The sequence below is a fragment of the Lagopus muta genome, chromosome 21 (genome assembly GCF_023343835.1).
Source record: "Lagopus muta isolate bLagMut1 chromosome 21, bLagMut1 primary, whole genome shotgun sequence".
Taxonomy (NCBI): domain Eukaryota; kingdom Metazoa; phylum Chordata; class Aves; order Galliformes; family Phasianidae; genus Lagopus; species Lagopus muta.
In genome coordinates this window covers 5,933,671-5,955,841 of record NC_064453.1, presented here as the reverse complement: position 1 = coordinate 5,955,841, position 22,171 = coordinate 5,933,671, and the positions used below count along the sequence as shown (strand labels likewise).

Here is a 22,171-nt window from a genome sequence, read left to right as displayed (position 1 = left end):
TTTTTCCAATTTCACAGTCATTCATTGCCAGCACAATGGACATTTTGACATGCCAGGGATTGCTGTAACTGTAGGCAGGTGGAAAGAGCTGAGCTTGTTTAATATGGTGAAAAGAAGGCTGAGTGCCCTCCTAGAAGTGACCTGCAGTACTTGAAGAGCAAGAAGAAGTCAGAGCCAAACAGTTTCCATTGGTACCATATGGTGTAACAAGGAGCAATAGACAAAATCATAGCGTGGGACACTCGGGTTGAATAATAGGAAAAACTTCTTCCCCAGGGGCTTGGTGCAACCCTGAACAAGTCACCAGACAGATGAGGATCATCAACACTGAAGGTTGCCAGGAGCTGGCTGGACAAAGCCATCCCCAAGCTGTCGATAGGGATAGTTGAGAGATCCCTTCCTTCAGGGATTTGATTGGTATATCAGACAAAAGTGTTTTGGACACATCTCTTTCAATTGCTCTTTCTTTTTCTGCTGCTATCCTCTCTTAGTTGTTTGTTTTTCCCTGCAGGGTGGGAAGATCCCAATACGGTGGACAGCCCCTGAGGCAATTCAATACCGAAAATTCACATCAGCCAGTGATGTGTGGAGCTATGGAATAGTCATGTGGGAGGTGATGTCCTACGGCGAGCGGCCTTACTGGGATATGACCAATCAAGATGTGAGTTGTTAAGAAACCAGGAGCAGGAACACTGAAATCAAGAGCAGATTGCAAGGCGAAGGCATGGTTATATCTAGACGTGGCCTGTGGCATGTCCAGAACACTCTCTGTCACGGGAGAGGTGTCCACAGTCAACATCTTTCAGGATTCTTGTTGTATTGTCTGTCTGATGAGGTGTCCTTCATGCTCTCTAGGCCTCAGGATAAAACATCAAGGTCTTGGGTAGACCCTTTGGTGTGCAGAAGGCTTGTCTACCTCTCTTCTGCAAGCCTGGGTATGAAAACCTTAATATAACAGCATCTTCCTGACCTCAAGTTTGTTTCAGAACTGCCTCTGGGAAGTAAATGAGTCCTCTACTGCCACCTCTATTCTACCATTCTGCGGGCTCTTCAGTCTTTGGGCTTCCCACCTGGCCCTCTCAACTCCTCCCACCCCAATGGCAAATTAGACATTTTTCAGGTCAATACAGCTCCATCCGTACCATGTCAGGTTCAGAGAAGGGCAAATTCCTCCTCATTACCTGGTGGGGAATTTGTTGAAACGAGTCCCTAGTGGCTGAAGCATGGCTTCCTTGTCCCAGCATGCCAGTAAAATCTTTACATTAGTTCTGTGTGACAAAGAGAAGGATGTTAAGTGGTAGGTCCTTCTCAGAAAGGCCTCATTCATATTTGGGTTTCATTATCACTTTCAGTTTCAATCATGTACTGCAAACGTGTCTCTGCCCTCTCCCTGCCTTGGCATCCCTCCATGCACTCGGCATTCTGCTTTCCCCCACTCGTGTCATTGTTCTCTCCCTTCTGTTCTGCACCTCTTCCCTTATAGCTTCCTACTTCCATCATGCAGCTGGTGAGGATGTCAGAGCCCATGCCCGTCTCCTCAGTGCAGCTTGCTGCATGCTGGCTGCTTCCCTGCCTCCCCAGCCTCTTCTCCCCCTTCTTGTGCCGCAGGACATCATGCCCCAGAAGCTGTCACCACTTAATTGCAGCTGATGCTCCCTGCGAATTAACACATGGCAGATATTCGCTGCAGTTTAGCCTCCTGACCCTTGGGTGTGAGAGTCTGGGGAGGCAGGGGAAGGAAAAAGGGATGGAGAGTGCAGGCTGTGCCCCCTCGCGGGGTGGATCTGCTGGCTGCAAGGCAGGTGGCTCCTTAGGAAATCATTCAGTCATTGCCAGAGCCAAGTGCTTGATGGTTGCGTGGACTCTCTCCAGTTCTTCCCCAGGAGAGTCTTAGGCAGCTCACCAGAGGAGTCCTTAGAAGTGTGCAAGACAAATCTATGGTGGCCGTAATCAAGGAGTGAGAACAGACAGAGATGCTGAGATCCTTCTACCAGAGTGACAGGGAGCTGAGGTTTCCTGTTGAAGAAGATCCCTTCTGCATGTGCTGTTTCCATTATATGTGACAAGGCCGTGTATTTTCCCAGATCCCTCGGTGAAGCAGGGAGACACCAAAGAAGCATCAGGCAAAACCTTCACACCGTGACAGTCACCCTTAGGAGCTAAGAAAAGGAACATTAAAGAGTTAAACAAGTGCCACTTTGGCCTACTCCTCCATTCAGGGATAAAGAGGTTATTGCCACTCTGTTGATTTCTCTTCCTCTCGTTGCAGGTGATAAATGCTATTGAGCAGGACTATCGGCTGCCACCCCCTATGGATTGTCCAAATGCCCTGCACCAGCTAATGCTTGACTGTTGGCAGAAGGATCGAAACCACAGACCCAAATTTGGACAGATTGTCAACACGTTAGACAAAATGATCCGAAATCCTAATAGTCTGAAAGCCATGGCACCTCTCTCCTCTGGGTATGCATGCTGACTTACTGTCTTTTAGTTTCTGTTGTTCGTGGCCTGACGGGCACCATCCTTGCATCTCTCCTGGGTAGCTGTTGTAAAGACCACTTCACCCATGTTGTTTCCTCCTCCAGTAAAAGATGTCAAAGTCACTCTTGTCCCTCTGCTTTGGACTGAGTAATGCTGGTCCAAGTCATTCCAGCTGATGGAAGGTGCAGAAATGCATGTGTTTGCTTGCTGTTGCTCGCTGTGATCATTCTCTATTTCTGTGTTTCAGGGTTAACCTCCCTCTACTTGACCGCACAATCCCAGATTATACCAGCTTCAACACTGTGGATGAATGGCTGGATGCCATCAAGATGAGCCAGTACAAGGAGAGCTTTGCCAGTGCTGGCTTCACCACCTTTGATATAGTATCTCAGATGACTGTAGAGTAAGTGCCCAGGCTTCTGGTCCCAAAGCGCAAGGAAAGATCTCAGTTGTTTAACAACTGATCACTAATTGAGTTTATTTTCTTTTCACATTGTTTTACAGAATTTGTTACCTTGTAGACCCACTTCTGGTCTGTTCAATTTCTGCAGAACTGTCTCTATTCTGCAGGCAATCTTTTATCCAGATTTTGTCCATCTATTGCTCTAGATCTGCAGAATTCAGTCCTGTGTTCTCACACTGCATGTGAAAATGAAAACTGCTGTTAGTGTCTGCAAAACCCCTCCATGGAACAAATAGAGATTTTACAGTGGCATCAGGCACTTCTCCAACCACTGGAGAACACTTCAGGACTCTGCAGTCCTTTTGCATGTCTGGCTTATAGGCACAGGAGACATACATGCTACAAAAAAATTCTGGTTAAGAAAAGCCTCTGGAAGTCCACATGGTTTCACTTTGTTTTGAATTGTCCTGTATGCACTAAAAACTTTCCTCAGTGGCAAGATTTTAGCAAGTTCTTCAGAGAAAGCAGGCAGCTGAAATCCATTTGTGGTAGTTTTTGAAATCCCTTGGGGCCAACTGGGGCTTTGATGCCTCTCGGGAAAGATTTGTAGTTGGTTGCAGTTAGCTTTAGAAACCCTTGCCAGGAAAGCACCAAGCATTAAAGCCATGTGTAAGCGCTGTGATGTCTCTGTGCCTGGTAACTAGGAAGGTTTCTTGGAATTGATGCCTAATTTCACACTTAAAAACTATCACTCAATCAGAATGCGTCCACACAAACAGCCAAACTGATTTTTTGGGGCTTTTTTTGCTCTTACTTACTGCCAGGAAATTCACGTGGCAATTCTGACTGTTTCATTGTATCCATGGTACAGCCCCAGAGCTTTGGGGGTGATTTTGGGACTGTGTAGGCTGTGTTCCCACTACAGGAAGAAGGCCCTTAAAATCTGAAAGACAACGAAGAACTTTAACCAAACTGGGCGCACACCACAACCCAACCCTGCTGGATTTGGTGGATTTTACGCAGTGTATCTGTTGGATACATTGCAGCCAGGCTAATGAAGTCAGTGTTTTTCTTGGATGTGCTCAGTGTCCATTAAATGCTACTCTTCCCAGTACCTTCCCACATCCCTCACAGTATCTTCCAAGTCCTCTCTGTGCACCTTCAGTGTTGTCACAGGGGTCCCCTCAGCTCATCCTCGTGTCCCCTGTCACTTCTGACAAACCTTTCCACATTTCTCACCTGGTTGGGTGGACAGAATTATAGAGGTGATAGACCAAATCCTTTGTCCTTGGAAAATCATGATACAGCATTACTTGAGACCACCTTCTAAGGATTGTATCAGTGGAACTGAACTGCCATAAGGCCCTCTTTTCTTGAAACCAGGGTCGCCAGCAAAGTTTAAATGTTTACTGAAAACAGCTTCAGTGTACCAAATGCAGGTGATTTCAATGCTGATCTACTTGAGTGTGAGCCTAACAAGGTTGAACAAGGCCAAGGGCAAGGTGTTGCGCTTGGGTCAGGGGAGTCCCAGATATGAGTACAGACTGGGAGTAGAACTGATTGAAAGCATCCCTGTGCAGAAGGACCTGGGGGTCCTGATGGATGAAAAGCTGGACATGAGCCAGAGTAAAGACTGGTTTTTATTCCTAATCAGAGTAAAAGCAGAAATCAAATTGCCAGACTCTTCCAACAGGAAATGTTCCCTTTTCTTAGCTCAGCATATTTGGCAGCACAGAGAAGGGAGTGGAAAGCAGCAAGGCAAGTAGTCACTGTAAGGACACCACCCTGGTGCTGGGGTTGTGTAGTGCTCAAACAGGTTTCCAGTTGCTTTGCTGTGCAGAAATTTGAATGGCAGCAAAGCTGTGGCTTGGGTGCTCACCCTCCCACCATTCTTAGAGACTGAAGGGTGCTTTGACAGCGGTCTGCAGCCAGAACATAGGATCTGTTGCACAGATCCATCCTCAGCTTTCCTTCTTCATTCCTTCTTCCTCCTTGTGTTTGACCGGAGAGACAAGGTGTAGAGCAAGCACTAAAGCAAACACCAGCCCATTTGCTACTTGTTCTAAAGGATTTTCTTCCACATTTCCTTGGAGTTTCCATTTGCCTTGCTTTGCCCATTGATGCCCACTCTTAAAATTCTGTTCCTAACACTGAAGGAAAGAGAAAAGGCAATTGAAAATCCTTAAAGTAAGGCACGGATGGCATCTTATGAATGCCATCCATTCTCTGATCAGAAGATTCATGACTGAAATTTATTCACCAGCAGGGAGGTGAGTAGCAAACTCAGCTGGAGTGATCACATATAGCACTAATGCAGAGTAACACTCATGCTCTTGGTGTGAGCTTTATCTTCCCCAGATGCCTAATATCCATCAGAAACAGCAGCAGTGCAAAAATTAGATTGCCACGCTTCAGAAAAGAGGATAAGTAGCAGAAGTTTTTCACTTCATGGCCTCATCAGAACAGTGTGGTGGATGTGGTACTTAGGGACATGGTTTAGTGGGCAGTATTGGTGATAGGTGGATGTTGGACTGGATGATCTTAGAGGCCGTTTCCAACCTGAATGAATCTGTGACTCTGTGATAATCCAAGAGTAACAAAAGCACTCATCGTCTTCACACAGGGAGTAACATCCATGTATCGCCTCCTGTTCATCCATCTCCAAGGATGGAAAAGTAGGTTTCTAATTCCTATCTGACACAGCAGGAGAGAGAATCCAGACTTTCAGGAATCCAAATAATACAAGGGTAGAAAACCTAAAAGCTTTTCAAAGACCAGTTCACTTAGAAGCAGTGAGCAAAGCACTGCATTGGCGCTCAGTATTGAGGTTTTCTGTGCTTGGGGGGTGCTGCAGTTATGTTGAAAATGCAAAGACTGAGAGGTTCATCCAGGAGAAGAAAAGGCAGAGGAGTGGAGGTTCCACCTAGCTCTCATTCACCCATTGCATTTGTGGAATAAGTGCTGCAGATACAGTGTGGAGACTACATCTCCCAGCATAGCACGCTCCAAGGGGATGCTCATGCATAGCCTTGTTCTGATGTCCTTTCTGATCTTTGCTGATGTTTATGTGGTGTTTGTTTCTTTCCTCCCAAAGGGACATTCTACGAGTTGGGGTCACTTTAGCAGGACACCAGAAGAAAATTCTGAACAGTATCCAGGTGATGAGAGCACAGATGAACCAAATTCAGTCTGTGGAGGTTTGATAGCGACGTGCCCTCGTGCTCCACTTCCTTGAGGCCCTGCTCCCCTCTGCCCCTGTGTGTCTGAGCTCCAGTTCTTGAGTGTTCTGCGTGGATCAGAGACAGGCAGCTGCTCTGAGGATCATGGCAACAGGAAGAAACGCCCTGTCGTCGACAACGAGAAGTCACCAAGAGGTGAAACAATAGAAAACAATGGAAAAAGGGAACAAGAAAAGACAGCTATTTTGAAAACAAACAAACAGTGAATTATTTTTAAATAATAATAAAGCAATTGCAGTCTTGAAAAGGGCTCCAAGACCAATGGGAGTCTTCAAAGGAAGAGAATAGAGCAGCTTCATCTATTTCCTCTTGCACAAGGGTTGCTGCAGCTGGGCCCAGACACCTCTGGAGTTATGAGACTTTTCAAGAAGACGAATGCAAAGAATGGTCACAAGAAGCACTTCTCTTTCTCACCTGGGATGGCAGCTCTGGGAATGCCCAGCAGTCCTTCCTGAAAGCCCTGTTGGCAAATCGAAGAGGAGAGCTGAAGCTCTTTGGTGCTGTGGAACCAAGTGCATCTCAGAAATTGTTGGACTTCTACAAAAGCTGAAGACATTTTTTTTTTAAACAAGTAAACTGATACTAGAAGAGGCTGTTTCCGTCAAATGAGAAGGAATCTGTAACACTGGGGCGGGGGGTTGGGGAACGGGGGAAATCAGTCCTTTTTACATCTCTTTATTTTCTCTTGTCATGGAACAGTTTTGTGAGTGACAGTTTCCTAAGGGTCCGTCCATCCACCCTCCAATGGCATCATTGTTTCATACATATCATATGCACAAGACTTATAGTGATGTCCTCACTCGATGCCAATGATCTTTCCCCAGAAGACTTCCCAAGTACAGTATGTAGTAGATTTTGATTACAGATGCTGATGTGTACCTTTATTTTTCGGTTGTCATTGTTGGGAGATTCGTCCTTTTACCTTGCTTTGTTAACACCAATATGTGAGTTTGGGGTTGGAATTTTTTTGCTCGATTGGGGTGGTGTTTGTTTTTTTTTTTAACGAAAAGGAAACGACATTTCCAAGCATCATATCATTCAAGAACTTAAATCCTTTCCTTGCGGAAGGAAAAATTGCTTATTGACAATATGCCAGGAGAAAAAGTTTTTTATATGCACATTTCCTCATGTTTGCTTCTTTGTTATTTTGCAATTCGTTCCAACCTGACAGGTGTTCCCAACTGTTGGGTTTCCTGTTGTCTGATGAGACGAAATGATCACCTGCTCAATTCAGGGTTGTTGGTGCAGCGATGAGCAGTATTATGGAAGGGTTATTGCTTTTGTTTTATGGAGGGGAGGGAAAGATGGGAGGGTGGTTGTGTTCTGAGTGCGAATGATGGCTGTTAGAGCCCCTTGGAGATGTCTGCTTAGAAAGATGTCAAGGTTGATTGGTGCACATGGTTTCTAGCTGCAAGGTTCTGGGTGCTTTGTACCATAACCAAGCTCTGTGGCAGTGCTTTGTGCCCTTTGGACACGCAGTCCCTTCGTTAGGCAATGCCCAGTTGGCTCAGAGCATCATCTCAGCACGTTGCCTCTATGATAACACAGGGGAGCAAACGCTGAGTCCAGGTCTCTGTAGGAAAATGCCATGGTTGAAGCTCGATGACCAGATGGTGGGTTTATAAATAACAGAAATAAATACTTTAGTTACTGAACAGCTCCTTGATATGTATAAATACAACCAAGCAAGTGCAGGGCGAATAGAAATTATAGCAGTGGGATTGTTGTCCCTGTTCAGCAGCACCTCATGTCTCCTGGAACATGCCTACCAGCCTCCATGGTAGGGTTCAGCTGCCCACACGTGGCAAATTTGCACACATCTGAACCTGTGTTGATAAACCCTCCTCTGCCATTGCCATGTCATTCGTAGAGCCCTGCGCTCATGTTCAGCAACGTGGGCTGCAGGAAGGCAGGCACTGGGAGCTGGTGTGCTGTGTTGTCCAGGAGCTGAATCCAAGAGGAAAGCTGTAGATGGAACTCCCTGTTCAGACCTCAGTGCACAGACATCACTTTTCTAGATAAGGGGCCATTTATAAAGTACTCAGCATTTTGTGCTTTCAGATCAGATGGGAAAGCACATATAAGTGGCAGCAGAGCATTTTCTGCAACTGAGTTACTTCTCTGCTATCCTTTTTACTTGCCCTACTGCCTCCTTCAGGGCAGAGTGTGACGTAGAGAGAGTTTGGAGTGAGCAGACAGCAGGCATTGTATGCAGGCAGGACCTGGACATTTCAGCTGCCCTATATGCAGTGTGTGTAGTTTGTCTGTCTAGCTGAAAGGATGTTTTGAATGCCCTTGAGGTCAGAAAGCACTGCTCCAGATCATGAAATGAACTCAGTTTAAAGAGGAGGATGCAAAAACTGACGCTGTCAACTAAACAGAGTGCTTTCAGAGGGCACACGAGGAAAGAAGTCTTCTCCAAGGCACCTGTCCCATAGAACTGCTCACGTGGGTGTCTGTCTCGCAGTGTAGTGGCTGTGCTTTAACAAGGGGCTGTTGTCAGCTCCCAGAGGCATGGCTTTCCCAAAGGTCTCAGAATCTTTTTGGTGACAGTTGGGGCTGAGGGAAGCAGGGTGCCATGCCAACCCTTCTAGCCACAGCCAACCACCTACTTTATGTGCAAGGGAGCTTTGCAGCACAAGGAGAGCTGTCTGACTAGAAAACTCACCAGCAAATTCCTATGGGGCAACCATGTGGAAGGAGCACGTGATGCCCTTCAGTTGTCTTTTCTCAGACAGCTCTTGGCTGTTCTGTGCCATCAGTGCATGCGTGCTTATGCCACGGAGGAGCAGTGGCCAAGCAGTGTCCTTTCGGCCAGTAGGGCTCGGAAGGACACTTCAGGTTACTTGTCTCAGTGCACTGAATCTCCTCACTGCATTAAACACATCTACCTACCAGACCCAACCCACTGTGAAAGAAGGGACCACGCAGAGCTCAGAGCCGCGGCAGCTGTCTGCAGGGTAGAGAAAGCACATCCTTCTCTCTTCCTCTGACCAAAAAAATCACGTGATGGCAGTCAGTCCTACAATAATACACTCCCATCTATTTATATCAGGCATTGCTGCGACATCTGTCTGTGTTTGTACAGGACTAATGGAGAATGAGACCTAAAATGGAAATGATCCATAAAACACTGCAATTTTCTGCATCCCTACAGCTTTCCAGGGAGGATGAGGAACCGAGTTCCTGTTAAGTACTTTGGTTGTAAATTATTCTGGTGCATGCTCCAGTGGACAGCATAGTCACTGCAGTGACTTTAATGTTTATACTTCATGGGTATCAAATGTACTGCTATGAAATGTGAGTGTAATGGCAAAATTCAACAAATAACAAGGGGAAAATGGGGAAAAGTCACTTGCAAACATTTACACTGTGAAATAGTTGTGCATATGCATGTGTGCATGTGTGAGTACTTAACGAAACTCATCACCATGTTATTTTTCAGGCAGCTTGTTGCAATTTTCACATTTTCCCTCCATCTTTCAAGCTACCTCCAAGACCTCTTCTCCTCCACTGTTGCCCACTGCCATCTGCTGCCGAGGCCACGTTTGTCTTGTGATGGCATCCAGTAGAAGAGCTGAGCAGGACGCTAAGCTGCAAATATGTTAGTTGGCCAAGTTCAAATCACACAGAGTGTCATGAATATGTGGGTAGTAGGAAGGTAAAGGATTCACCCACAATACTGCATTATATGGGTCACTTTCAGCCCTCTAATTAACAGCAAAGGAGAAAAAAAATGAAAAATGAACTTAAAAGGCACAGCACTGCCACGAACTACTCACCAGCTGTGACACAGGGCACTACGGACTGCATTCCCCTCCACAAATTATCTCCCTTTCTCCCCTAAGACCCCAGAATTTCATGAACTTGTAGACTTGCAGCTTGCAGCAGATGAGGATCTGTTTGTTATCATCTGGCTTCTTCTCTCCATTGCTTATTCTTTCCATCCTCGCTACCACACAGTAGATTTCAATCTCTCCATAGGGTCCGAGTCAATTTTGCTGTCCCAGGGTCTGGCAGTTTTGCAGCATTACTTTAATATTATAATTCAAAGGCAGAACATTTTATCCCCCGGCTCCATGGCAGCCATGGTACAGCAGAGCCATCAAGTTGGTGTTGGTGGATTGGTTGGCATCAGAACTTGCACTCTGCTGCATCATTAACAGTTACGTCCTCTAATAATGCAATAAATCTGTGTCTGTCTTGGATTTATGAATCCAAAATGTGTGAAGTAAGATAAAATATGTTTTAGTCTGTTTTTTTTATTTCATCTCCCTTTCTGTGTGTCTGACTTGAGGCTGATTTATTGGAGATCTTTTCTATCTTAACATTTAACAAGCTCTTCACATGCAGGTTCAGCATTTTGCCCTTTTAGAGTTGTAAGAACAACTGATGTAGCATCAGCATGTTGTTGCACTCTGTGGCAGTTATCCAGTGCAGTTCAAAACACCCTAAAGTTTATCTTCTTTGCTGTGTTCCACTCCGATCTCTTAGTGAAACTGGTGTTAGGAGTGCTTTCAGCTCGAGGATCAACAGTCCTTTACTCCCAACAGTTAAACTTTATTTTGGGTGGTCCTCAGTGTCCGAAGAGTTGGACTCAATGATCTTTATGGCTCCCTTCCCACCTGGGATATTCTGTGATTCTGATTTGTCCTCAGAATGGCAGCCCTCTTCCCTGGCATTGTCTGCTTACAGCCATGTTCTGGGTTGTGTCTCCAGTCCAGGAGTTGAGCAGCAGTGCCATCTGCTTACAGTGATGGTTCCACCGTGTTCACAATTCAGTGCACTTCTGCCACTGGCTTTTCATGAGCACTGACCACAAAAATTATCTTCTGTGCTGCTGATTTCATTTTGTTATTGCTGAGAGCTACTGGAGTTCTCCTGCTATGCAAAAAACTAAACCTCTATATTTCTTTTTTGCTTCAGACACATTTTGGCCTCATCTTTAGAATTCTTCAGGATGAGTCGTCCATCTCTGGGATGATTTTGCTTCCTGTAACCATTGAACCCTTCTCAGAAAGAGGACATCACTTCTGTCCACATTCACTTCTGTGTGTGAGGCATTCCACAGTCCTCCATGAAAACTCCCTGCATCATGCAGATATTTCCTGGAATCTGAGTTATTGTTGTTCCTCTGTGTTATTTCTACGCTGTCAAATGTGAGCTGCAGAGATTTGGGACTAAAAGTGAGACATCATCTCTGCCCTCAAATCTGTTCTTGTCTTAATTTGTATTCTCCACTGCCCTACAAATGACTCAGCAGCTTCTCATCCTTTCTCTCAGCTCTGTAGGAGATTTGCACTCCTCTGCAGCCCTGTGCTTTGTGGGATAGCAGCCACACACACGCAGTGTGGTCTGATCCCTGACTCATTTCTCCTCTGGCAGTTGGATGTTCGTAGTTCCCTGATTGCCATTCAGAGCACCACAGGATTTAACTGTGTGCCTCATCTTTTCCAGGAAATCCATTCTACCTTCATGAAAAAAAAAAAGAAGAAAAAAAAAAGGAAACACTTGTTTGATCCTTTTCCAGTTGCCAATTTCAGGATTTTCTCAGTTACTTTAACTGTAGCTTCTACCTCTATCTCCAAGGTCAGTCTTCAGCGCTTGCACAGACAGCACTGTGTCCCTTGGAATCCTACTAAAGAGGAAAGGAATACACTTTTTGGAGACATCAGCAACCAAACAGCTGTGTTAGCAAAGCTAATGGAAGGAGGTCAAGAGGGACTAAGAGGAGGCAGGACAGGCAGATCCCTCTTTTGCCCCAAATATCTTTCTTCTGTGCTGCTCGCTCATTGATTGCAGTCTGCGTTGTCAAGTTGGCTTAAGAGGCTGGGGGTCAACATCGTACCCCCACTGAACAGTTCCTTGGGTATGGTGGACACCAGCCTGGGGCTGATGGTCTGGCAAATCTGCATTCTTACTTGGCCTTTGCTTTTGGAGAGTGAATGCAAAGACTGATTGCTAACAAATGCTAGCACTCAGCCTTCACATGAGAGTGTTGTTATGAGATCTCTTGTGTGCTGAATTGCCAAAGGGAAGAAACTAAGAGATGCAGAAGAAGGCTGCAGGAGCAGCCAAAAGTCTTTGGAGGTATTAGATTTTGAAATTAGGTCTGACAGAGGTAAACGATGATGATAAGAAGTTTCACACCATTAAATAAGGTGTAGCGAAGGTGAGTAAGAAGGAGCCACCATTTCTCACAATAAACAAATGCAGATGAAGTGAAATATTTTATGACACAAAGCACAGTGACTGAATGCTGGAGCTCACTGCTGCAGGATGTTGACGGTAAGAACTAGATTCAAGGGATGACAGATCTGTGTAAGTGAAACCTGTGTTAGCTTCCTCAACACAAAAATACCTTTTCTGTGCTTTCTGGGTCACAGATGCCACTGGCTGCCCAGGGAGCTGTGGGTGCCCAGTGCCAGGCTGGAAGGGGCAGCCTGATCTGCTGGGGACAACCTGCACACAGCAGTGTTGGAACCTCTGCATTGGATACTGGCTCAACTTGCATGAGCAGTCTCTGTTGGTTGCATGCATATCCAATCATGAGTCCAAATGGACCCATGCACGTTGCCTCGAGGATGAAAATTCAGGAAAGGAGCCAGGCACAAGCTTCTAAAACAGGTGAAGAGGTTTCAATGCAGTGTTGTCATTCAGGGCTGGGCTGCGTGCATGCAGTGAAATCCCAGAGGCATCCAAGAGTAGACACTGAGTGCTGGGGCCTCCAGGACAAGGTGCAAACAGGTTCAGTTATTGAGTACTGACCCAGTTCTGAAGCTGATTTTGTTCTCTTGTGTCCTGAGGACAACTTAGCTGCCAACAAAACTCGTGCCACTTAGGATACCTTTATAGCATAAATAAAAGCTACTTGGCAATGATTTATTTCCCTCTCCAGTATGGCCTACAGATCCCTGGAAGCCATGGGAGGCTTACAGGAGCTAAGCAAAGGCACACAGTGCTTGGTGCCCTTGTATTGCCTCCAGATCTGTCTTGCTTCACCCCCGCTGAGACTCATCTCCAGTGCAACTCTGATCTTTCTGCTCCTCTGAGAGGGGAGAACCAGGCTTTTTCTAGCTGATGGTTTTATGAATTCTCTTATAAACGACTTGCCATAAAGATCTGGTGTTTTCTTTTAAGCTGTTCAGTGGTGAAAGGAAATAAGCCACCCAGCTCAACCTTCCCTGGATCAACCACGTGCAGAACGGACAGGCACTGGGACAAACCAGGGACTGGAGGTTTGCATCTCTTCCTTCACTTGTAGATCCACAAACACTTCATCAGAAGGTGCTCTGCTGAATGCCCTCCTCTTGTGACTTCATCCATCTTCCACACTGTGATCCTTACATCCCTTTTCTTTCCCATTGCTTGTCCCCTGGCATCAGCTATCTGTGCTCTGCATTTTTCCTTGTCCTCTGTCCCTTTCCCAGTACAGGAAAGCTGGATGCATTGCTTAAGTTTGGGTCATCTCCAAGGATTCTCCTCCTTGGGCCTGGCTCATCGCATCTCTGCAGTAAACCTGTATCCAACTGCATTTCTTCTGATGAAAACATCCCACTCTGCCTGTCCTCCTTGGAATCATCATCTTCTTCTCATCCCAGATCTTCCTGGAGGAAGGAGGAGAAATTTATATGAAACTGAGGCGAGAGTGCCAGGCTCATTGGTCATCATTTCCATGGAACAGTTAAAGGCAAAGGGCCCGGCCCTACCTCTTACAGCAGGTAGATGAACACACCCAGCAGTCTGAGCCTGAGAATTTCCCACCAGTCTTTCAAAAAATGGTCATGCCCTCCATGGGCAATTGTCTAGGACTGACACCCACCCCTAAGGTCTCTGACAGGAGAGTATTTACCTGGTGCCTCATGTCAAAGGGAACCTTCAGGTGGTACGGAGCCAGGCACAGCTCAGCTGTAGGGTTGCTTTTCTTCAGGTTGGTTGTCCAGAATAAGCTCAGCAGGGAAATCCTTCTTAATTTTTGTGAGAGTGTCCAATTGATTGATGCCAGGGCAAAAACATAACAGATCTTGCTGGAGAAATGATCAGGGTATCCCACGTAACGTGATGGCCTGACTTGATGATCTTAAGAGTCTTCTCCAAACCTAATTGATCCTGCAGTTCTGTTAGGGGCATGGTTGAGTTGGTAGTGTTAGGTTAATGATTGGACTTGATGATCTTCAGGGTCTTTTCCTAAATGATCGTATTCTATTCCGTGATCCGCACTCACTTTGCCAAGCCACGCTCTGGGCAGGACACAGGTGAGTTGTAACTGGGACATGAGACCTCTATTCGAGTTGAGGTGGGCTCAGATGGTAAAACTACCTTCTGGAGCCCCAGATATCTCATATCTGTGGGCTGCTGAGGAGATGAAGAGCTAACATAGATGCCTGTGTTTCTGTTTTTTTAGGGAGGACCTGTCCTAGCTCAACAGTCAAACCTCAGGTTAGCAATGCAGAGGAGAAAGTAAGAGGGTCTCGGAGGGAAGCCTTATGCTGAAGTCTGAGAGGTGAGATTTGTGGGGAAATACGACTGTGATGTAGGGAACTTTGTAGGGAAATTTTGCCGGGCTCCGAATTCCTTGTGGCTTTGGAAGGATCTGGCAGTATAGGATGGGGGAACTATGTTTACCCTTCAACTACCCCAAACCAAGCTCGTCTAGTCAACACCACATCTTACCATTCCCCCAAGTCCAAGGATCCATCAGCTGGGCTCCAGGGGCATCCCCAAGCCTGGTTTCCTACTGTTCATCATCCTGTGTGTTGGCCACGGCCCTGCGGACAATGTAACACTTTTCATGACAGTATTTGTATTTTTTTAATTGTGAATGGGGAGATAGTGTGCAGGTCCTTGTTACACAGGGATGTGTCTTCCATTCAGATCAGGGCTTCCCCTGGCTTCGTCAGATGTCTATCGATGTTACTGAGAAAAATAAAGAAAGAAATAAATCAGATGTATTTATAAAGGAAACAGAAACCGGCTGCTCCAATGCCTTTGTAGGAGTATTTTTAACAAAACATTTTTTCAAAATAAATGTGAATTGTAAAGTTTGAAGCATTTGCTTGTGGCTTTCTTTTCTAGGTGCTTTGTCAAACTTTCAGCCTTCCCAAGAACGCTGCTTCGGTGTAAATAAGAGCATTAGATAAACATAAGGGTTATTGATCTCTTAGGAGAGAAACATACCCAGAATGAGATGCTCAAAGCTGTGGGTGCCCCATCCCTGGAGGTGCCCAAGGCCATGGATGGGGTCCTGGGCAGCCGGAGCTGGTGGGGGCACCCGGCCCATGGCAGGGGGTGGGACTGGGTGGGTTTTAGAGTCCCTTCCAACCCAACCATTCTGTGATTCTATGGTATGATTGATATAGCAACAGGCAAAATAGCAGTACAATAGAGCTCTATAGAGGGGAGTAATACTGTCCAAACACAAAACTGGTCTTACCTGTTCTTCTCCCAGACGGCTTACATGCTTTCAGAGCAAACCATTAACAAGAAACCTCTGTTGGATAGGTCTCGCGTATAAACTTGATCTTCCTAGGCTGTAAGCTTTTACTTTTCTGACCCAAAAAGGGAACTCTCCAGGATAACGCTGTTTCTGCCTTCTGTCATCCATTCTCCAAATAACTGGTTGCTATTTGAAAGCCAGCTGCTAAGAAATGAGCAGTGAAATGCACAGCTCAGGTTCCCCTCTCCTCTCGACAAACAGCAGCTCAAAATCTCCCCCAAAGCTTCTCTGCTGCATTCCCCAGTGACTGAGTGGTTCGGATTTCCCTCCCATCACATTGATGCAAGCCATGCATAACTCAGTGAGCATTAGTGGGGAAAGGCTTGATGGGAAACTGCTGTGTAATCAGAATCTACCATGGGTGTCTGGGGTTGCAACTTCCAGAAGGGATAGTTACCAAAAGAATGACATTATAGGGAGATCTGTCACTACATCGCAGCTCTCCCTGCAGATGTGGCCTAATTAGGGACAGTTTCTCCTCAGAAGGAGCAGTGATGTGCTGGCACAGCTGCACAGGGGTGGTGAGGTTCACCGTCCATGGAGGTGTTCAGTGTGGAGATGTGGCTCTGAGGGACGTGGGCACGGTGGGGTGGGTTGGGTTGGGTTGGGCTGGGTGATCTTAGAGGTCCTTCCAACCTGAATGATTCTGTGATTCTGTTATTCGAGTGAACTGTCAATACGTGATAATCTTAAGCACAGCTCCCTGATCAGACCACATGCGGTTGGTTAAATGCTTTCTGGGTTTCTTAAGATCCTCCACACATCTGCATTAAACTGCTGTGGTTGATGCTCTCTGCAACAGCAGTTTGTCAGGTCAAGGTCTTCACGGCCTCATTCAGGATCTCACCTTCTTTGTGCAGAAGGCATTGTGCAGGAGGCTTGTTGTTAGCTTAGAGGCTGCAAAAATGCCTGGTAGGAAACCCCAGACTGAGTTACCATACAGGATTTCTCTTCAGCTCACAGATATATCATATCTGCTCTGAATATTTTATGTCTGTTTGCCTGTTTCACTCCTGTGAATTTTTTATGGATTATTTCTTTACGTTTTTGTATCAGGATCCCTTTAATTTACTGCTGACAGCAGTGATTCCTGTGCTGTTTGGCTGATGAATATCCTTTCTGATATAATATTTGTGTCTGACACTGCTTTACAGCATGCATGAAATTTTAATTTCTCTTCGCTCAGCTCCAGGTTTGCTTTCTCCCTTGGCACAATGCAGTGGAGCCTTTGTAGTTCTGCTCACTCACAGATGCATTCATTTCTCTTTCCCATTTAATTTCCCGTTTGTCTGTGTGCCTCTGCCAGGTTCTCCCCTTATCTGGTGCTTTCAGACCAGAGCTCTGAAAAAAATATTTCTGCCATTTTTGAATGCGCTGGTGCCACAAATGTATAAAATATGATATTTTGAGCTTGTATCCCAGGTGTGCTGCTTTCTTTCCTTGACTTTTCCCATAGGATCATTAAGATTGGAGAAGACCTCTAAGATCAGCCAGTCCAACCCCAACCCACCCCCACCACATCCAGTAACCACGTCCCTCAGTGCCACGTCTCCAATGGTTGATTGTCCTCCAAGTATTAGATACAACCCTGATTATTTGATTCACGGTGAGGCATTTATCTTAAGGCATTTTTCCCGTTGTCTGCAGCTCCTTTGCATATTCGTCTCCCTCTTCTTTATGTCTTCATTTTCGTTTCACAGTTTTGGGACAATTTTGCCTCATAGCTTTATGTTTTCTCTGCTTTCCTCTTGATCACCTCCACTTTGTTCATCCTGTGCTTACCAGCTTCATACCTCTGCCATCAATACAAGTGTGTGAGCCTTGGTTGTTCTCAACAAGTAGAATTTTAAGACTTTATGTAGAAGAACGTGAGAAAAACTTTGACTTTTCAGGTCATTTCAGGGACGCCTGCAGCACAGATTCCCATATGTTCCCAACAGCACCACAGCACTGTGTGATGTTCTAGGACAGAGTGAGGGGGAATGAGGACACGGCTGGTGGTGGTCTCCAAGGAGTGGCAGCCCATCAGGTATGCTATCAAGCAGCTCAGTTTCACCATGGAGCCATAGAACCACAGAGTGGTTGGGTTGCAAGGGGCCTTGAAGCCCATCCAGCCCCAACCCCTTCCCACCCCCTTCCTGGGTGCCCCCCACCAGCTCAGGCTGCCCAGGGCCCATTTGTGGCTTTGGGCACTTCCAGGGATGGGGAATCCACAGCTCCTGGACAGCAGTGCCAGGGCCTCACCTCGCTGGGGTGTATTTCTGGGGGAAGAATAAAAGGACCCTGGAAGTTGTGCCTTCGAGACCTCAACTCACAGCTCTTGCCACAGGTCTTCAGGGGATGCATATATAAAGAGACATCATGTTCTCCTCTCAACTGTTATCTGACTAGACAGAATGATCTCCTTTAACCCTCTTCTGTCCAAACCATCACTAACAATTAGTGCTGAATTTAGGCTTTTTAAAATTTTTTTTCGTACTTCTTATTGTGTTCATATTTTTCCTTTTTGTTCATGTTATTCTGATTTTTGACTTCTTATCCAAGCTATCTCCCATTTCTCTACTTCTTGTTCAGTTTGTTCGTTGTTTTGTTTTTTTCCCCCGTGTCTCAAACCTCTCGTTGCTGATTTGTATCTGTTTAAATAAGTGTGGTTTTGCATTTCATTCTTTTTCCTCGATGCCATGTTTTGTTAAACACTGGAACATATACAGAAGGAGCTTTGTTATGACTGTGATGGAGAAATTCATCAAAGTAGAAAATGCAGTGCTGCTTATGTGAAGACCCAGGCTGATTGCTAGCACAATGAAAAATAATGCTGCAGTTATTTGGATTCGTGCATACAAACAAATTAAAAGGGTATTCCAGGTCAATTGTCTAAATAAATGACCAGAATGAAATAACATCCCAACTAAACAGAGTGGGACATGTACAGAAGTGCCACATCCGTGCCAGCGAGGGCATTATGCACAAGAAGTTCTGGAGTCCTAACGGCTCGGGGAAGATTTTCAGAAAGATCGATATATTCTCTCTTTTAATTTCTCTATTAATTTGTAATTAATAACATGTATACACGTATATGTTTACATGTATTATGTCTACATAGTTGCTCAGGCCCATTGGCAGTTAGTTCTCCACGAACGTAAACCCAGCAGCCCAGCAATTCTGATCAGCTGCAATATGTAAGAAAAAAGGGGTGAATAATTTATAGAGAGTAAATAACAGCATAAATCCAGGTATTGAGGAAATTACATTGGACTGTTACAGATAAAACATGCTCTGCACCGTGGTAACAATCAGCAAATCTCAGCGAGCTGTAATAAATACATATGGACAGCAGAGCCCAGTATAATGAAAATGGGAAGATGAACCAAGATGGAAAAACTCCTCGGCTTAGGTTGAAACACCTTTTTTCAATGTTTATCAGGAGGGGGAGGAAGACTAATCAATAAATAGTTTCTTTCACTGGAAAGGTATAAAATTTATTCATTTGTTTTGTTGATGTATGGAAAGGAAGTGCATTTGCACTTTTGTTCAATAAACAAAAGTTGTCCAAAAGACTCAAAGATAGAAAACAATTATTTATCTACTTTCTACATCGAGCTTTGGTTCTCTTTCTCCTGCACATCTTCCTGTTATCCTCTCTTTTTCATTATCTGTCGTTTTTATGACTCTCTGAATGTCAGCTGGGTATCACACCCAACTTCACAGCTGTGCTGTTTGCCCTTCTTCAGTAGCATTAATTGTTTATTGACTGTTAATTGAAATAGATGTTAGTTGCACGATCCAGTATTATCAACACAATGCTCAGGCTAAATATGGCCTCTTGATCACTCAACATGATTTCTGATCTCATGCCACTTCCTCAAATCAACACACTGATAGTCCTACAGAGAACTGTGCTGGCAGCCACTCCTCTGCCTCCTCTACAGATACTCTCCCTCTGAAAGTCATTGAATTCCTTTTTGACTCATTGAGAAGCGATCAGAAATTGTGGAAGTCTCATACCTTGTGAGCAACATTTTCAGAGTTGTTTTGCCTTTATTATTCCCCTGCCAACCAGTCAGATTTTGGCTATGTTTCGACCTTGTTCCAACAACAAGGAATACATTAGCATCAATGGGACAATACAGTGCTTTTACCAACTGTGGTAGATTCTTTGGCCTTGATGCTCTTGAAGGTCTATTCCAACCCAAATGGTTCCATGATTCTAAGAACATGAAGACATTTAATGCACAAGTAGGAAATGTGCATCATCACTCTTTGCAGTGCAAAACCAGCCCATGGCATGCAACCCCAGCCTCAGTGTCATTACTATTATCTCTACCTGTCTGAGATGCCTATGTTGCTGTGGTTCTCTTCTCTGAGCCTTCAGCGTCTCTCCCACCAGAACACAACTTTGTGACTTTTTAGACAGATCTTCTTCATAGAAGCATAGAAACTTTAATGTTGGAAAAGACCTCTATGATCACCCTGTCCGAACATCCACCTACCACCAATACTGCCCGACAAACCATGTCCCTAAGCACTACATCTACCCTTCTCTTGAACACCTCCATGGACGGTGACTCCCCCACCTCTCTGGGCAGCTTTTTCCACTGCATCACTGCTCTTTAGGAGCAGTTTTTTCCAGTATCCAGCCTGAACGTACTCACTTTTCTACTTACAGAGATGCTCCAGATACATACATTTCCATAAGCATTGGTAATGGCAATTACTTGACAGCCATAGGTTCCCAATAGACGGGTTGTCTGAGCAAGTGGGTTATCTGCCTTCATCAGCATTTGCCTGACACAAAGTATACACCCCCAATGCTCTGTTTAGAGGGAAAGCTTGGTAATTTCAGTAGAGATTTTTCCATCCAACTTCCATTGGGAAAAACATATCAGGGAAAAAAAAAAAAATCAAGGTCACTGGAGAGCTTGCCAATTCAAACTGCTCAGTGGCCTGGATTTATGATTTTTTTTTCTTTTCCAATTAAACTCACGTTCTCTAAGTGGGGATTTCACACCCCTCGTGTTAAGTAAATTGGTGTCTGGATTTTTATGAGCTTTGGCAGGAAAAAGTAGCCAGTGAACCAAGAAAAATACAGAGCTTTTGGATGGAAGCACCCAGGATTTCAGCCTCACATCTGAACCAAAGGAATGATTGTGAGAAGTCCTTTGATGAGCGAAGGCAATCATTTTGGTGCAATTTATAATTAAATATTGTTGTGTATCTCCGTTCTTCCAGAACCTCCTCCTGCCACCGGAGTTTCATTTGCTTTATTTATGCATCGGTGATGTATTCTGAATGCCTCTCTCACGTTGATGGATATTACACTTGATGTTTTTCCTTATGTCCCTTTGGTGGTGCAAATGTGAGAAAGGGCAATGAACTTTCAGTGACTCTCTTGTATAACTAAAAAAAAAGATTTCTCCGTCGGGTTCAAAAGTTCAGCGCGTCAAGAGAAATCAACCTCTTGGCACCATTGCACAAGGGAGGGAGAATTTTGGGGAGGGTTTCATCTTATAGCCAAAGATAATTACTCTGGGATGCAAATTTGGTACTTCGCACCAACAGCGGCTTTCAAACGCCCATGTTGATAAATAATTTGTTGTGTTTTTATTAACCTCCGTGACCCAGCGGGGTGGGTTTGCCATGCAGCAAGATGCTTACATGAAGGACAAAAAGCTCTTGGTGCCATTTGTTGTGGTAGCAGCGCCTCGGGGTCCCTCAGTCTCCGCTTCGCTGAGGTTGGTAGAGTTGAAAAAACAAGATCTTTCTCTTGACAGCTGGGAGAATGATGGGAAGAAAACATGGAGAAAGAGCAAAGCAAAAAATCCCAACAATTTCAATCCTCTTCACAAATTCTTGCTGAACTTGGCGCTTGGGTCTATCCAAATGCAAACTTTCTCTGGTTCACGCTCATCTGGAGGGCTTTGAAAGCCAAAATCAAATGTGTTGGCAGCAAAAATCTGTTCCGTAAAACAACCATGCTTGGGAAACACAAAACAGAACAATCAGCTGCCAAAGAAACAAAACAAAACAAAAAAACCCTACACCCACCACAAATATAACCGTCAACATCCAAACCAACAACTTCAATGCAGTTAGGGAGAACAGCTTTTCATAGTAAATGGCTTCTCTGGATCATCAAGGATGCAGATTAAAATGTAGAACCAAGCCACTCAGCTACTGGATAAAGAATCACTAATGGCCACACCAATGATCACACAGCATTTCCTTGGCACGGTTATAGGCTTGGAGGTGGACAAGCCCAAAAAACATGAGCAGGCTCTTTGAAACAGTATGGTATTTTCTCTATGAAAATTTATTCTTCTGATACCAGGCTCTGATCACCTGATGGAGCTGTGGGTGTCCCTGTTTGCTGCGGGGAAGTCAAACCAGATGGCCTTTAGGCGTCCCTTCCAACTCAAACAATTCTATGATTCTATGATTCTGTGGAGTCTCAACTTTTAGAGACAACCGTCTGCCTCTACAGCAAGATGCTGAAAGCGAGACTTAGAGAGCTCCCACATCATCCCACGTACTCATATGTATGTTTGCAGACAT

The 22,171-nt window shown here is 45.1% G+C and overlaps 1 protein-coding gene across 4 annotated transcripts in view; it reads left to right on the top strand.

Annotated features, from left to right (window-relative positions):
• The window catches only part of EPHB2 (EPH receptor B2), a 106,851-nt gene extending 91,680 nt beyond the window's left edge, over positions 1-15,171 (top strand). For all 4 annotated transcript variants that reach the window (XM_048967623.1, XM_048967621.1, XM_048967622.1 and 1 more), the window contains exons 13-16: positions 512-661; positions 2,270-2,463; positions 2,729-2,884; positions 5,979-15,171. In XM_048967623.1, coding sequence (XP_048823580.1) covers positions 512-661; positions 2,270-2,463; positions 2,729-2,884; positions 5,979-6,087 — 609 coding nt within the window. In that variant the 3' untranslated portion in view covers positions 6,088-15,171. The remainder of the gene's footprint in view (positions 1-511; positions 662-2,269; positions 2,464-2,728; positions 2,885-5,978) is intronic.
• Positions 15,172-22,171: the final 7,000 nt, after the last annotated feature.